This window comes from Schistocerca serialis, chromosome 10 (assembly GCF_023864345.2).
Source record: "Schistocerca serialis cubense isolate TAMUIC-IGC-003099 chromosome 10, iqSchSeri2.2, whole genome shotgun sequence".
Taxonomy (NCBI): domain Eukaryota; kingdom Metazoa; phylum Arthropoda; class Insecta; order Orthoptera; family Acrididae; genus Schistocerca; species Schistocerca serialis.
In genome coordinates, this window is record NC_064647.1 from 167,845,782 (window position 1) to 167,863,153 (window position 17,372).

A 17,372-nucleotide genomic window follows, 5' to 3' on the forward strand; every position below is an offset into this window, starting at 1 on the left:
ATTTTTGGAAACCCAGAATCTACTATGTAGGAATCAACATGGATTCCAGAAACAGCGATCGTGTGAGACCCAACTCGCTTTATTTGTTCATGAGACCCAGAAAATATTAGATACAGACTCCCAGGTAGATGCTATTTTTCTCTACTTCCGGAAGGCGTTCGATAGAGTTCCGCACTGTCGCCTGATAAACAAAGTAAGAGCCTACGGAATATCAGACCAGCTGTGTGGCTGGATTGAAGAGTTTTTAGCAAACAGAACACAGCATGTTGTTATCAATGGAGAGACGTCTACAGACGTTAAAGTAACCTCTGGCGTGCCACAGGGGAGTGTTATGGGACCATTGCTTTTCACAATATATATAAATGACCTAGTAGATAGTGTCAGAAGTTCCATGCGGCTTTTCGCGGATGATGCTGTAGTATACAGAGAAGTTGCAGCATTAGAAAATTGTAGCGAAATGCAGGAAGATCTGCAGCGGATAGGCACTTGGTGCAGGGAGTGGCAACTGTCCCTTAACATGGACAAATGTAATGTATTGCGAATACATAGAAAGAAGGATCCTTTACTGTATGATTATATGATAGCGGAACAAACACTGCTAGCAGTTACTTCTGTAAAATATCTGGGAGTATGCATGCGGAACGATTTGAAGTGGAATGATAATATAAAATTAATTGTTGGTAAGGCGGGTACCAAGTTGAGATTCATTGGGAGAGTGCTTAGAAAAAGTAGTCCATCAACAAAGGAGGTGGCTTACAAAACACTCGTTCGACCTATACTTGAGTATTGCTCATCAGTGTGGGGTCCGTACCAGATCGGTTTGACGGAGGAGATAGAGAAGATCCAAAGAAGAGCGGCGCGTTTTGTCACAGGGTTATTTGGTAACTGTGATAGCATTACGGAGATGTTTAATAAACTCAAGTGGCAGACTCTGCAAGAGAGGCGCTCTGCATCGTGGTGTAGATTGCTCGCCAGGTTTCGAGAGGGTGTGTTTCTGGATGAGGTGTCGAATATATTGCTTCCCCCTACTTATACCTCCCAAGGAGATCACGAATGTAAAATTAGAGAGATTAGAGCACGCCACGGAGGCTTTCAGACAGTCGTTCTTCCCGCGAACCATACGCTACTGGAACAGGAAAGGGAGGTAATGACAGTGGCACGTAAAGTGCCCTCCGCCACACACCGTTGGGTGGTTTGTGGAGTATAAATGTAGATGTAGATGTAGATTTGTGAAATAAACAAACAGAAATGTTAGGAACATTTTCCAACTAATACTTTTCAAAACATAAACAGCTTTATAAGAAAAACATTGTTAGCAAGCATATTTTATGAATTTCAATACTAAAAGATAAAAGCTGTGTAAAACTTTATGTCACTGAGTGAGAGGGAAGAATTAATGCATAACTGAAAGATGACAGTCTGTGTGCCCCAGTGAGGTTTTGATTGTAATCCATAACTTTTCTGTTTCTAATAGTGGGTGGTGTAGGAAAAATATACATAAGGAGTGATGAATCAGCCATGTGAGTGTCAGTTTTCCGACAGTTTTTGTGAGCCAGTTTTGTTATAGTATTATGCAATAAATGTGATTTTGAAAGAGGATATCATGTCTCCCTGTATTTCCTGAAATTTCTCTTACCATTACCAAATCAATAGTCACACTGATAAGAACTCAGCAAGCAGCAGCACATTTTGGTGGAGCAGATAACTTACAAATTGTTTTACAGCTACTACAGCATTGGAGAATGCCGAGAATTGAAGATATTTCAGAGTGCAGGAGAGATGGTCTATGAGGTTAGGATAGATGGTCAATCATGGCCTCAATTAAGGAAACATCCTAGCATTTCCTATAAGTGATTATGGAAAATGACAGAAAACCATAATCAGGGTGGCTGGAGAGAACACCACCAACCTTCTGAGAATGAGGCATTGTCTTAATAGCTGCAGTTCCTCATTTGGGTAGTCCCTATTGTACAATGTTCCTTGATTTACACACAATTTGCTTCAGGTAACATGTATTATAAAACATAGTTCCTTTTTTCATCACTGCACCATTTGGTGACTCCTGGACTGTGATGATGCTCTTGTGGCCCTTGCAGCAACTTTAGCCCATTCAAAAAGCTGACTCTATGCTCCCACATATCCAAATATGTTCCTCAGTACACCATAAAAACTGCATCAGCATCCTCCTGTGGTGAGAAAAATGTTGAAGTCAGGCGAATGACAAGATATTACTGTGATGCATTTTTCATCTTAACACGTGATGTCCCTGTGGAAACAATAAACAGTGATCATGTACTGAAATGTGACTTTTTTTTGTAGTTATCCCCTTTATTTACCCACTGCTTGGAGTCCTCTAAGTAATTTTTAATTCTGCAGTATGCATTACTTACAAAGAACGTTTTAGGCACCACCTTAAAAAGATATATTTTAGTAATCTTTTACATTTCCTGTACCAATTTATTGTAAAATTTTATTCCATGACAGAATATGCTGTTTAAGGTCATTTGTTTATTTTCCTGGAGTAAATGTAAGTCCATCTGGCTCTTGTTCCAGATTATGTATAGAAATATTAGTGAAATACTTATTAATGTTTTCTCTGATATGCAGGTAGGATGCATAATTTTTTTAAATAATTCTTTACAATGACATCAGTTACTATTTCCGCTATTATTCTTATGACTCTTTTCTGCAGTTTAAAAACTGCATCCATGTTTTGTGCCATTGGACCCAGAAAAGAATACTATAGCTAAGAATAGAATGTACATGGGCATAATATGCCACTACAAAATTTTGGCTATTACAAACTACTGCTAAAACTCTTAAGATCATGACATACTGATGACATTCTTTTTGCCAGTACCTTTGTGTGTTCATTCCATGTTATCTGACAATCAGTGTTAATACCTAAAAACGTTGGGTTTGTTACACACCCTATGGATCTGTCATATATGCTTAATGTGACAGAGTTGTTTCACCACTTTATTCTGAAATGTATACTGTTATTGTTTGTATTCTTTGTGTTCAACCTTAATTTATTACATTACAATACCAGAAGGAAAAAATCACAGTCATTACTCCCCATTAACGTTGTTTTTAGCACAAAAAAAGGGGACACACAACGCTTCAACTAAAATCTTTGATTGCTTACCCTGTGATATAAAACATTTGACAGACAGCAAAGTAAAATCTGAAAACCAACTGAAAAAGTTTCTCCTTGACAACTCATATTTCAAAGAAGAATTTCTATTATTGTTATGTGTAAAAGGTGGTGGGCAGGAATTACTAACTCACATCTGTATATTTAAAAAAAATCCTTGTAAATGTCGGCACGTAACCATATTTACATGTTAATTTGTGATGTGAATGTAAACTGACTCATTCCACACCATTACAATTTATCGTGCAAAATGATCAATGTTTTTCTGGCATAACCACAAGCACTGGCACAAAGATGAAGAATGCAAGAGCAGAGAAGGCTGTGAGACGACGTCAGGCAATAGGCCACTGACTAGGACGGCACCACGACAGGAGCAGCTTCTGCATGAAGAGAATATAAGTGCTGCTGCCACCAGCCTTGACATGACAGTAAAGGAGTAGAAGATGAACACTCATAGAAACCACACCTTAGAAGAGAGCACTACGATAGCCATTATTAGTGATCCGCGAACTGTGTGACAAACTTGCACGAGCATTGTGTATAGCAAAGGACACTGACTGTTTGCATGTTGCCTGTCGCTTGTGACAACTCATTGTAAATCCAAAGTGAAGTATTGTCAATCTCCTTTACTGTAATAAAAACTATTAATGTGATTTGCTTGAATTGTTGTTGTATACGTTATTCGAGAAAGCAGCATCCTTTAGGCACCCTATACGAGACGTGTGGGTAGGACCCCACTCGTGGATCATGAAACTAAGTAAGTAATAAACTAATTAACTTACAGCCTAATTTCAAACATCTTTGAGGGTTTCATTTGTTTTCTGTAATAGGAGTTCTGGGGTTTTATCGGTGACTGTGATGTTGCTGTCATCAGCAAACAGAACTTTTTCTCCATGTCTTACATTGTCTGGAAAGTCAATGATACATATTAAGAACAGAACTGGACCCAATACACTACCCTAATAATTGTTTTACTTAAAAACTTATCATCACCAGATGTGTGAACTATCTACACCTTCCGCACTCTGTTCTCCAGGTAGGACTAGAACTACTCATTCGCTGTACCTCTTATACCTAGGGCTTTTAGCTTGTTTAGTAGTATTTTATCCTGGAATAAACAGTTGATAATATATATATAATATATATATATAATATATATATAATATATATAGAGGGAGACCACGAGATGAATACACTAAGCAGATTCAGAAGGATGTAGGTTGCAGTAGGTACTGGGAGATGAAAAAGCTTGCACAGGATAGAGTAGCATGGAGAGCTGCATCAAACCAGTCTCAGGACTGAAGACCACAACAACAACAACAATATATATTAGGGTTGTAATTATATCTGCTGTCATTTGCTTGATAGATAATTTGACTTCTGATCATGATAAGTGTACTTGGGTGCTTTTAATTTATTTTATAACCTTTGCCAGTTCCTCTTCTGGTAACAGTTTCAAACATATTGAGCAGCTTGAGATTTCCGTCACCGTGGTCATATACTGGAGTAACTTACAACATCATAGGCCAACTACATTCACTCATTCATGCCAGAATGAAGGAATGAGTCTAACTTCCCCCAACTCCCATTTCTGTCACTCCCCATAAAAGACTCAACATTGTCCAGGGGATTATTTTCCACTGCAACTTTCTCTTGTAGTCTGCCGATGAGGTCCATGCCAATTTAGAACAGCAGGGTGTTCACTTCATCCAGTGCATTGATAGGGGACCCAAAGACAATAAGGGTTGCTACTGGTGCCTTCATCTTGGTCTTTGAGGGTGATTCATTGACAGGAAAGGTCAAGTGATGGTTTACTGATGTGACGTAAACCCATACATCCCTGCCCCTATACGGTGCTATAAGTGCTGGAAATTTGGGCACATGTCTTCCCGCTGCAATTGCAGTGCCCAAAGTCGAGAATGTGGACATCCACTGCATCCAAATAATCTGGGTGCGCCTCCTCCCACTTGTGTCAGCTGCAAAGAGCACCACTCCCCCTGCTGGCCATACTGCACAGTACCTCAAACGGAATGGAAAATTATGAAGTACAAGACCCTGGACCGCCTAACTTACTAAGAGGCTAGGCGTACATTAGAACGATTGCAACCCATTCGCTTATCACCTACAAATGCTGCAGCCATGTCGACTTCCCCCTCACTTATGACTCTAGTCCCGCAATCTCTGCCACATACAGTGGGCACCTCCGGGCCGTCCAAATGCATCCGCTCCCTTGTTGGTTTGGGGCAGCTCTTCTTCCATCACTCCCAAAACACCTACTTCAGGAGCAGTAACCCCCAAAACACCGGGGACATCAGTCCCCTCCCCAAAGCTGGAAAGGCCACAGCCTCCTCCCTCATGGAAGGGGTCCCTTGGGGCTCTCCCTTCAAAGGCCTCCACTAACGCCACAGTAGACACTTGCCAGTGGCTGAAGCAGCCACAAGCTGAAGGACACAGGGCTTCACAGCCTTCCTCCGTGCCTGAAGCTGCTTCAGAGAAGTCCTCCCAGCAAGCACCTGAAGAAAAGCGAGAGAGCAAGCAAACGAGGAAGAAGTCTAGCAAGAAATAGGACCCTCTGGTGGCCCCAACACCACCACCCCGTACCAGTCCTGTGTCTGAGGACAAAGTGGAGATTTTAGCATCCCCTGAGGACCTGGATCTCACTAACATCTCATCTGCAATCGCAATGGATACAAATACTCAACTAGTGGCAGCAGGTGATGCTGGGGCATAACCTGACTCCTTGGTCACTACATGCCTCTCTCGATTCCAGAAAGCATCACGATCCAGTGGAACTGCGGCGGTTTTGTCTCCCACCTGGCTGAGTTATGACAACTTCTATGCATCACACCTGCTTTTTGCATTGTCCTTCAGGAAACCTGGCTTCCCACAGTTTGGACCGCCCCCCCGTGTGGCTATTAGGGATACTACAAAAACTGTCCTGTCTGTGACAGACAGTCAGGTGGAGTTTGCATCTTTGTTCTTAGACCTGCCTGCAGTGAAACTGTGCCCCTTCAAACACCTTCAGAAGCTCTGGCTGTCAGGGTCAGGACAATGCAGAAAATTACCACCAGGGTCAGGACAATGCAGAAAATTACCACCAGGGTCAGGACAATGCAGAAAATTACCATCTGTAACATCTACATCCCTCAGATGGTCTAACGCTTTGGATAACGATTCAAGTGTGAAGTAGATATACTAACTTACACTACTTTTACGAGATGACTTACTTGTTGTCCACAGCCGATCTTCCTTGCTGGCTTCTGGAATCTCTTTAAACTTCTTCTCCAAAGACTGATGCTAGGTACAGGAATGTTTAAAATTCTCCCTCTACTTGTGAAATCAGTAGATACTCGAAGGTTACTTTTCATCAACTAATGATATATTAAAACTTCATACAGAACAAACTTCTCCCTTCTCACACAAACATGTAAGTCATTCGTATCACCTCAAGTCAGAAACAAATCTAATTACATCCACAAAAGAGTTGGCTTAGTAACCATAACTCTATATCACAGGATTCATGAAATATGTCTTACCTCTAGCAAGGCTGTAATAAGAGTTTTTTTTAACTGTTCTTTTTTCACTAACAATAGCCACTGACACTAATATCACAGAGTTACATAAATACATCCATGGACTGCCCAACAGGTACTTGTCAGTGTCGTTCAACCGCCACGTCTATATTCTTACAGCAACCGAATTTAAACCTGCACACACAGACATTTGATGTGCAGTAGGTAGGATTCCACTCCCTCACACTCATTTCTATAATATCATGTGTTCGAGACAGCAGAAGGCTGAGTGGTTCTAGAATTTATGCAGAAATTTTTGAAACACTACAATGGTGATGCACTGCCCCAGGTATTGGCTGCACTCATTTCACAACTCTCTCCTCCTTTTCTCCTTCTGGGTGATTTTAACACCCATAATCATTTGTGAGGTGGAACCAAGGTTACTGGCCATGGCAAAAGATGTTGAGGACCTACTAACTAAACTCGACCTTTGCCTCCTAAGTACAGGTGCCCCCACACATTTCAGTGTGGCACATGGCATATATTCGGCCATTGATCTCTCTGTTTGCAGTACTGGCCTTCTCCCATCTATCCAATGGAGAGCACATGACGACTTGTGTGGTAGTGACTACTTTGCACTTTTCCTGTCCCTACCCCAGCATTGTCATCTTGATGCCTGCCCAGGGGGCTCTTCCCAAGGCTGACTCAAACACTTTCACATTCGCTACCACTGTTGAATCTCTGTTGCATGCCGCCATTGATGATATGACTCACACCATCACTAATACCATTATTGCCGTGGCTGAATCGGCAATCCCTTGTTCCTCTAGTTGCCCCCCAGCAGAAGTCTGTGCCTTGGTGATCGTCGTAAATCGTTGTGGCAATTAGAGACCGTAGGTGGGCCCTCCAACATCATAAGCACCAGCCCTCCCTGGAGTACCTCATTGCCTTCAAATAGCTCCATGCCCAGGATCACTTCCTCATCAAACAAAGGAAGCAGGAGTGTTGGGAACGCTATGTCTCCACCATTGGAACATAAACCTCCTCCTTCCAGCTTTGGACCAAGCTCCCCCGAATTTACGGCTATCAAATCCCTGCAGGTGTACCTGGAATTTCCACAAATGAAGCTGTATCTGCCAATCCAGACATAATTGCAGAGCATCTTGCTGAGCATTACGCTTGCATCTCTGCATCTGCAAATTACCACCCCTACCCTTCATCTCCTCAAACAGAGGGTGGGAAAACAAAACCTCTCTGTTGCTCCCTGCCACCCTGAGCCATATAATGCTCCCTTCAGTGAGTGGGAATTTCTCAGTTCCCTTGCTGACAGTCCTCACATACCCCCTGGTCCAGACCACATCCACTCACAAATGCTGAAACACCTGTCAGCGGATTCCCAGCACCATCTCCTTCCCGTCTTCAACTGCATCTGGAGTGATGGCGAACTCCCGTCGCAGTGGCGGGAAAGTACCATCATCCCAGTGCTAAAGCCTGGTAAAAAGCCAGTAGATGTTGATAGCTATTATCCTATCAGTGTCACCAATGTTTTGTGCAAGCTACTCGAACATATAGTCAGGCAGTGGTTGTGTTGGCTACTTGAGTTGCAGGGCCTTCTGGCTTCATCCCAGGGTGGTTATTGTCAAGGGTGCTCCACCATCGACAACTTGGTGCAGCTGGAGTCTGCCATTTGATTAGCCTTTTCCTGGTGCCAACACCTTATTGCCCTCTTTTTTGATCTGATGATGGCCTACGATACCACTTGGTGACACCATATCCTCGCTACTCTGCATGAGTGGGGTCTCAGTGGCCTGCTTCAATTTTTATACAGACCTTTTTGTCACTTCGCACTTTCAGAGTCCATGTAGGTGCTTCCCACAATGCACCCCATATACAAAAGAATGGGTTCCCACAGGTCTCGGTCCCGAGTTTCCCACTGTTTTTAATTGCCGTCAATGGTCTCACATTAGCAGTAGGATTGTCAGTATCTCCCCTTCTATATGATGATGATTTCTGTATTTCCTTCTGCTCCTCTTCTATTGTTGTGGCTGAATGCTGGCTGCAGGGAGCTATATGGAAGCTGCAGTCATGGGCCCTCAGTCATGGATTTCAGGTTTCGGTGGCTAAAACTCATGTCATGCACTTCTGTCAATGTCACACTGTCCATTCCCATCCAGAACTTTATGTCGATGACCAATTACTAGATGTAGTGGAGACTTACTGCTTTTTGGGATTGGTATTTGATGCCCGCTTAACTTGGCTTCCCCATCTTCATCTGCTTAAGGACAAGAGTTATTCAATGCCTGAGACACACCGACTGGGGTACTGATCTTCCTACACTGCTGCAGCTGTACAAAGCCCTTGTACAGTCCTGTATTGACTATGGGAGCCTGGTGTATGGTTCAGCATCACCCTCCGCACTGCACCTGCTGGACCATATCTACCAGTGTGGGGTTCGGCTCACGAAGCGAGCCTTCCAAACAAGCCCCATGAACAGCCTCCTTGTGGAAACTGACTTTCTTCCATTGTGGCTTACAAATTATACTGCCCACATTCATAGTTCACCTTGCCATCCAAGTTACCTTCTCCTTTTCCCTAACATGGCGATCCATCTGCCGCAACTGTGGCCCAAAACTGGGAATCCCCTCACCGTCTGTGTCTGGTCACTTCTTAAAGAACTTGACATTTTACCCCTGCCACCATTCCTGTGGGTCCACTTCCATACACCTCCATGGTCCATACCTCAGCCACGGCTTTGGCTGGACCTATCCCAAGGCCCAAAAGACTTCGTTCCACCTGAGGCTCTCCGTCAGCAATTTCTCTCTCTTCTCAGTGAGTACAAGGGCTCAGAAATAGTCTACATCAAATGATCAATGATTGACAGTCCTTCGGCTTCGTTTATGCTCATGCTGGACATACTTAACAGTGCTCCTTGCCAGATGGCTGCATGTTTTCACTGCAGAGTTGTTAGCCATCTATTGCGCCTTTGAGCATATCTGCTCCTGTGCCTCTGAGTCCTTTATCATCTGTAGTGACTCCTTAAGCAGCCTACAGGCTCTTGAGCAGTGCTTCCCTCGACACATTTTGATAATGACTATCCAGGAGTCTCTTTATGCCCTTGGAAACGGTGGACGTTCTGCGACCTTCATTTGCACCCCAGGACATGTTGGGATACTGCGCAATGAGCTTGCTGACAGCCTTGAAAAAACAGGCTACCAGTAAACCAACTTCGTAGATCAGCCTGCCGGAGACTGTTCTCCAATCGGTCTTCCAGTGCAACCTTTTTGCAATCTGGAATACTGAATGGTGCACCCTTACTCAGTACCCCAAACAAACTCCATGTTATCAAGGAGACAATGAATATGTGGCAGTCATCCATGCAAGCCACTTGCAAGGACTCTGCTGTCCTTTGTTGATTCTGCATCAGCCATACTTGGCTAACAAATGGTCACTTCCCATTGCAAGAACCCACCTCGGTGTCACTATGGCTCCCATATAATAACTGTCATCCACCTCTTGTTGGACTGCCCAATTTTAGCCACTCTGCAGTGGACTTTTAACCTTCCCAACACTCTATGTATTGTAGATTTAGTTTTACATTTTATTCATGAGAGGGCTTTTTATCGTACCACCTAATATTGAGTACCTGGCCTACTCTTCCAGGCCTCCACTCTCCCTCCCTTTTATGTCTTTGTCTTAATTAATGAATAAAATAAAAAAAATGTGCAGCATTATCATATTGTCTGACTGCCATGGAACGAGTACAGCAGCTATTCCCATGGAAAGAGTATAGCCACTATTATGGCTAGTAGTGAACCTGGTTTCAGGCTTGTGAGTATTACATAACTCAGTGCCTCTCAAATGAGAAATGAACAGTTGTGATAAGCTAGTTGCAGCTGGCAGTGCCTGTGTACTAACTGGAGGTGCAAATGATGTCTATAAGAATAAGTGCAAAAATGCTGAGTCTGTTCTCATGGAAACCCTGTAAAAAATACTGGAAGTGAATTTCACCATTGTTCATGTACACCATATGCATGACCCCATGGAAAACTCATGTGAAACACACAATACTGCAGATGGACAAAATTCTCAAAGCATATCTGGAGAATGTCTGCGAATGCATCTTTTTGTTTATGGAAACAGTACTGTTAGAGATGACTTCACCAAAAAATGGTATCCATCAGAACAGAAAGGGGAAAGAAGCAATGGTAGCTGAAATCCTTAGGATTTTGAACTCTAGTACTGTTGCGGCTGAGGTTGGGTCACACACAGTTGAGGTCGGGCCACTTACAGCAAATGTCAGGTCACCCAGAGCAGAGGCGAGGTTACCTGCAGATGAGGCTGGGCCATCTATAGCAGGCGGATGACTTTACACCAGCAATGGAGGACCCCGCATCAACAGCCGACGACACCTGATTGACAGTGGAAGACACTGTACCAGCTGTTCGTGTCATTTTGCCAGCAGTGGGAGCCCTTCACTGACAGCTGAGGACCTCGTGCCGGCACTCGGAGATCATACACCAGCAGCAGTAGGAGAAGCTTTGCTGGCAGCTGTTGATTCAGCCTCACCGGTAACTGCTTTGGAGAGCACTACAATGCAGCCAAAAGGAAGACCTGCAAGGCACAGAAAACCGCTTGAGGGTGTTTGGTATCCCACCTCAAAATAGCTCAGCTGCCACATTGCCCAGTGTGAGCACAAGTACCACCAGTTCCAATTCTAGTGGACTTCATATTTTAAGCTATAATATCCAGAGTCTGAGGAATAAATATTTCAAACTTGAAGCTGCTGTTAAGAATGTCAATATTGACTGTATGTTTATTGTGGAGCACTGGTTCAGGTATTTTGAATTGGGTTTTGTCAGTATTAATCATCGCAATTTGGCTAGTCGGTTTTTTAGGAAGGATGCAAAAAATAGTGGAATTTGTATTTTTCTTAAAACTAATGTGGTATGTAAAAGAAAGTAAGAGGCAGAAGCTTTGAGTATTGAAAAGCAGTTTGAAGCTCTTGCTACTGAAACGCTTGCAGAGCAGGGTAACATAATAATTATAACAGGTTATAGACCACCTATTGGGGCATAAGTACATTTGCCAATAAATTGGAGTCTCTGCTGGATATTACATTTACTGAAAAAGCCACTGTCATTGTTGCCAGTAGGCTTTTTTGAGTCATCAGTCTTGTGACTGGGTTGATGGGGCCTGTAGTACCATGGAAGTCATTCCCTGATGTCGTAACAGATGTCCTGTCATCCTGTCCCTTCTCCTTGCCAGGGTTTTCCAACTATTCCTTACCTCTGATTCTGCGCAGGATCTCCTCGTTCCTTACCTTATCAGTCCACCTGATTTTCAACATTCGTCTGTAGCACTGCATCTCAAATGCTTCAATCCTCTTCTGTTCTGGTTTTCCCACAGTCCATATTTCACTAGCATACAATGCTGTGCTCCAAACATACGTTTCCAGATGTTTCTTCCTCAAATTAAGGCCTGTGTTTGATATTAGTAGATTTATTTTGGCCACCAGGAATGCCTTTTTCAACAGTGCTAGTCTGCTTTTGATGTCCTTCTTGCTCCTTCCCAGTAATATCACATACATAAGGTATAAAACGGCAGTGCATTGGCGGAGCTGTTACTTGTACTCAGGTGATTCATGTGAAAAGCTATCTGATGTGATTACGGCTGCACAACAGGAATTAACAGGCTTTGAACACAGAATGGTACTTGGAGCTATATGCACAGGACATTCCAGTTCAGAAATCGCTAGGGAATTCAATATTTCTGAGATGTACAGTGTTAATAGAATGCTGAAAATGCCAAATTTCAGACATTAGCCCACACCACAGACAACTCAGTGGCTGATGGCCTTCTTTACAGACAGAGAAGAGTGATATTTGGCATCTACAAAGAGTTATCAGTGCTAAGAGACAAATAACACTATGTGAAATAACTGCAGAAATCAATGTGGGACATACGACGAATGTATCCATTATGGCAGTGTGGAAAAATTTGGCGTTGATGGGCTACGGCAGTGGGTGACTGATGCAAGTGCCTTTGCTAAAAGCATGACATTGCCTTCAGCGCCTCTCCTGGGCTTGTGATCACATTGTTTGGACCCTACATGAATGGAAAGCCATGGCTGAGTCAGATGGGCCCAGATTTCAGTTTTTCAGTTGGTAAGAGCTGATGATAGTGTTTGAGTGTGGCACAGACCCTGCGAATCCATGGACCCAGTTGTCAAGACATTGTGCAGCTGGAGGTTGCTGCATAATGATGTGGGCTGTGTTTCCTTGGAATGGACTGGATCCTCTAGTTCACCTAAACCAGTCATTGACTGGAATTGGATATGTTCAGCCGCTTGGAGACCATTTGCAGCCATTCATGGACTTCATAACCCCAGCTTTTGTACTGAATTGTGTATGGACAAATAAACAAACAAATAAAAGAAAGTTATGCTTGTGTGAATGTGTGTCTTTTTCTACTTTGGAAGGAGGCCTCTGTCCCAAATGCTTCAAATATTTTGGCAGTTTTTTTCTTAGTGACTCAATATGTTCTATATATGGTGAGTAGCACTCTATCCTTTCCATATTGTTGTTATTCTATCATGTACTTTCCATTGTTGGAATTTAATATTGATTACACAACATCCCACTATGTACTTCCCTTGTATTTTTTTCAGCTATAAAAAATGAAACATATTATGTTGCAGTAAATACAGAGCACAGAAACCATATGCCTTGTATTATATTTGATTAATTACTGTGCATAAAATACCTATTAAACTGGAGTATAATGTCTACTCAGAAAGAAAATTAATGTTAAATTTTCGTGGAGATATCTTCGAATAAAGTTGTGTTCTTATCCACACAGTTTACCATTTTTATTCAACTGATTGCATTCTCATGCACTCAAGCAGGAATCTACATAGTCTTTTTCTATTACAATTGTTTTATTGCATTCTTGGCACTCAAGGAGATATCAAAGTACTCCAGAATTTAATTTCAGTATTAAAGACATTCAGCTTGAAACTATGAGATACAGGCAGTTGATGAATTCTCTGCTGTTCCCTTAATATTTCATTATGTGTCAACAATCTCAAGGACTGTTACACAACCTCTAAACCAATTATAGGCCTAAGTGTTAAAAAGCGCACACTCTTCGGCACACATAAATATTTACAGGCTTGCATCTTCAATTTACTCCTATTATTAAGAACAAATAGCTTTGACGTGTAGGTCAAAAAGTAGTCGCACATAAAAATAAGAATCCCAACATCCCTGTAGAGGCTTCAAATAGATGTACACAAGTGTAGGTCTACATTTACCAACTTTACATAGTATTCTTATAGCATGCTTCTGTAGAATAAATACTTTTCTGACTTTAGTTGCATTGCCCCAGAAGGTTACTCAAATGGCCAATACTGAGAAACTATATTAGGAATTCTGCAAGCAGTCCAACGCAATGAGAGAAAGTTGAAAGTGTAACATAGACTTAACTTGATGGGTTGAAATGTGCAGTTGTAAGACTCTTTGACAATCCACCCATGAGAATAAAATACCAGACAGATAACAGATGTTTTTTAAGTTAATTAAAGCTGTTTCATGATAACAGCTCTTCCTACACCTGTACCATACAGAAGTTTTTGAATAGATATACTTAATCATTTATACAGAAAAACCCTTATAAATGGGCAGAACAAAACCACATAAATAGTTTTTTTCACCTTTTTACGTAAGTATTCTCTGTTTGTTTAGTTGACACATTCCATTACATAACATTTATCGTGGGTACGATCAATGGAACACGCAACTAACTGAGCTTTTTGATGAAATTATCCACATTCATTGGGATTCCTAAACTGTCAAATAAAGTGTTTCATCTTTGGTGTGTTCCCCTTTTAGTCTCTCCTCATTCTATTCAATATTTCAGGGGATGACAGTATGCATCAAAAGAATAAAAAAAAAGTCTCATAACCAAAGGAGCTACGTATGATCGCTTGTTCAGAGGAGGCGCTCAACATGATGCCCATTCATCTCAATGCATGTCTCAGCCCTTTTGTGTAAGGACTCATGCATACTTTGAAATCACCCTGATCGGTTCTGGATGTGCTGAGATGCACGGAAGACATGATGGTGTAGTGTCTGCACATTGTTTCTTGGAGTGGCATAGATCAATTGCTTCATGTGTCCCCACAACCAGAAGTCTAGAGGATTTACGTCTGTGGAACGAGCAGGACAAGGTATGGAACTCGTCGAGCAATCCACCAGTTTTCAAATGTCCTCTCAGGAGCCGACACACAATGCAGAGAATGTGTTGGTGCGCCATCAAGCATGAAACACATCGGTAGTCTTCCTGACACGGCACATCCTCCAGCAAGATAGGCAGTATGTTCTTCTGAAAGTGGTGATAATGAGTCCCAGTTAATCTCTGCTGTAACACATACGGCCCTAGTAACCTATCGCCAAAAACACCTAACCATACATTGATTGAGAATCAATCCTGATGCCTTGTTTCTTGAACCTCAAGGGGATTTTCATTGGCCCACACATGCTGATTATGGAAATTTACATTGCCATTTCTTGTAAACCATGGCTCATTAGTAAACAAAATCTTGGAGGCAAATTGTGGATCTGCACCACACTACCACAAGGACCATTGGCAGAATTGCTCTCTGGCAGGATAGTCTTGCAGCCTAGAGGCCTGGATGCACTGAACATGGCACAAATACAACTACTGCTTGTGAGGTACCATCTAGACCAGAGGACGACTAACACCTTCAACTGTTGCTATTCATCACATATTGATTCCAGGATTGTCGTCCACTGCACTTAGAACACGCTCCATTTCAGACATGCGAACTGAAAGAGGTCTTCCACTGTCTACTTTCTTTGGGGCGCTAAGGAACCAGTTCCTGCAAGACGCTCGAACAATCAGCTGAACAGGTTAACAAACGGTATCCTGGATGCTGGAAATCATTCAGTGTAGAGGTTACGGGCCCTCAGATTAACTTCATTTGCTAGACTACAGAATTAAATCATGTCTGCCATTTCCCTTGTGGAATAAAAAGGCTCCATTGCTAGGTTGTGTCAGAATATCAGCAAAAGAGAGAACATACTGTACTGCACCACAAACATCACAATAATATGTACATTAATGTGACCTGCAAGTAGGCTGAACATTATGGTATGAACCTGGAGAAATATACATTAATGTAAACAGATGTAACAAGACTATGGTACTGCAACAGTGGTGATCACATCCGCAATCACATGTTCGTGATGCCTTCCTACTTCACAGTATTCCACCCCAGGGGTTATAATTAACGTTAACTATCGGATAGTCGTCCATAGTAGGATCGGTAATGCATTGTCATGGATACCATCACAAGAGCACCTCCTACGAACATGTGTTCGTGTGTCGTATCAGAACGTATGCTTTGTAGGACCCATGGCCATAATACATTTGTCATTTGTGTCTTGATCTGATGCATACTATCATCCCCTAAAATATTGGATAGCTTTTTTAACACGCTGTATTTAAGTATACTGACACCTCCGACAAACATGACGAGCAGTCATATGACACAATGTAATAAAAACAACAAATTATTCACGTGAAATTGGTACACTGTCTTCCAATCTTTTTTCACTTACAATTATCTGCTAGATTCTCTTCATTCCTTTGGAGTTATGGAGTTTCTTTGTTAAAGTGTTCTCTAACTGCTACATCAGCTTTGTTACTTTTGTCAGTTTTTTCGTTACCTTCTTATTCGATCTTGGACTGAGATTATTTTACAGCTTCTTCCATGTAATTTTGCTCTGGTGCTTTTGGAATTCCTAGTACTGACGTAGAAGATTTGACAAAATTCAACATTGAACTGGCCAGCAATTGGTCTCCAAAACTTTGGCCCTCTGTGTTTTTCCACTTGGACGATGTCTAAAGAAGGGAAGTCCCAGTAGTGACATGCCTGGAAACCAACATCTGTTGAGTCATGGGTGAACTTGTCCTGTCATTCGTAAAAGTAGGCAGCGCCGGAGGAGTTCTCCACGCCTCCTGACACGTTTTCTCAGCCCATCTTCTCAGTGAAGCACGCACTACTTCAGATACACTAGGCTCTATCCGAATTTCATCGCATGTATGGGTCACACACCTGTCATGTCTGTACATTGTGGATAGATTGTGCATACACCAATACTTTTAAATGTCCCTACAGGAAGAAATCAAACGGATTAAGATCCGGTGAATGGGGAGAGAATGCTATTGGAGCTCTTCGACTATAGTTAAATTCTTTTATCTCGACGGTTCGCGCGTACCCGCCCAGACGCGGGAGATTGCTGCGTTGCCAGATTGCCAGATGCACACGCCAAGAGAAGCAGCGCCATAGTATAGTATAGTTCGCAAACTTACGTTAAGGAGGGGGGGGGGGGGAGCGCGCAGTTTATGAAGTAAAGCCACCACGGCCGAATTAATCCTTTCGCTGCTACAGAGACGTGCTCCCTGTATTCCGCGCTGTGCGCGATTTTGTCATCACTGAACTGCCCGCCTGTGCAGACACATCGTGTTCCGACTGCTTTGACACACTTTATCATTCGATTTCACAAAAACTATTTGGCCCAAAAAATTTGATTTTTACACGTGTTCTTGACTGTTACCTTCCTCCCATAAATGACTTAATTTTGTTTCGATGTTCAACGCAGTTATTGTGCAGAATTAGA

General features: G+C 42.4%; 1 protein-coding gene across 1 annotated transcript in view; it reads left to right on the forward strand.

Annotated features, from left to right (window-relative positions):
* Window positions 1-3,595, forward strand: part of LOC126425282 (uncharacterized) — a 66,759-nt gene extending 63,164 nt beyond the window's left edge. The window contains exon 4 of the mRNA XM_050088255.1: window positions 3,439-3,595. Coding sequence (XP_049944212.1) covers window positions 3,439-3,508 — 70 coding nt within the window. The 3' untranslated portion in view covers window positions 3,509-3,595. The remainder of the gene's footprint in view (window positions 1-3,438) is intronic.
* Window positions 3,596-17,372: the final 13,777 nt, after the last annotated feature.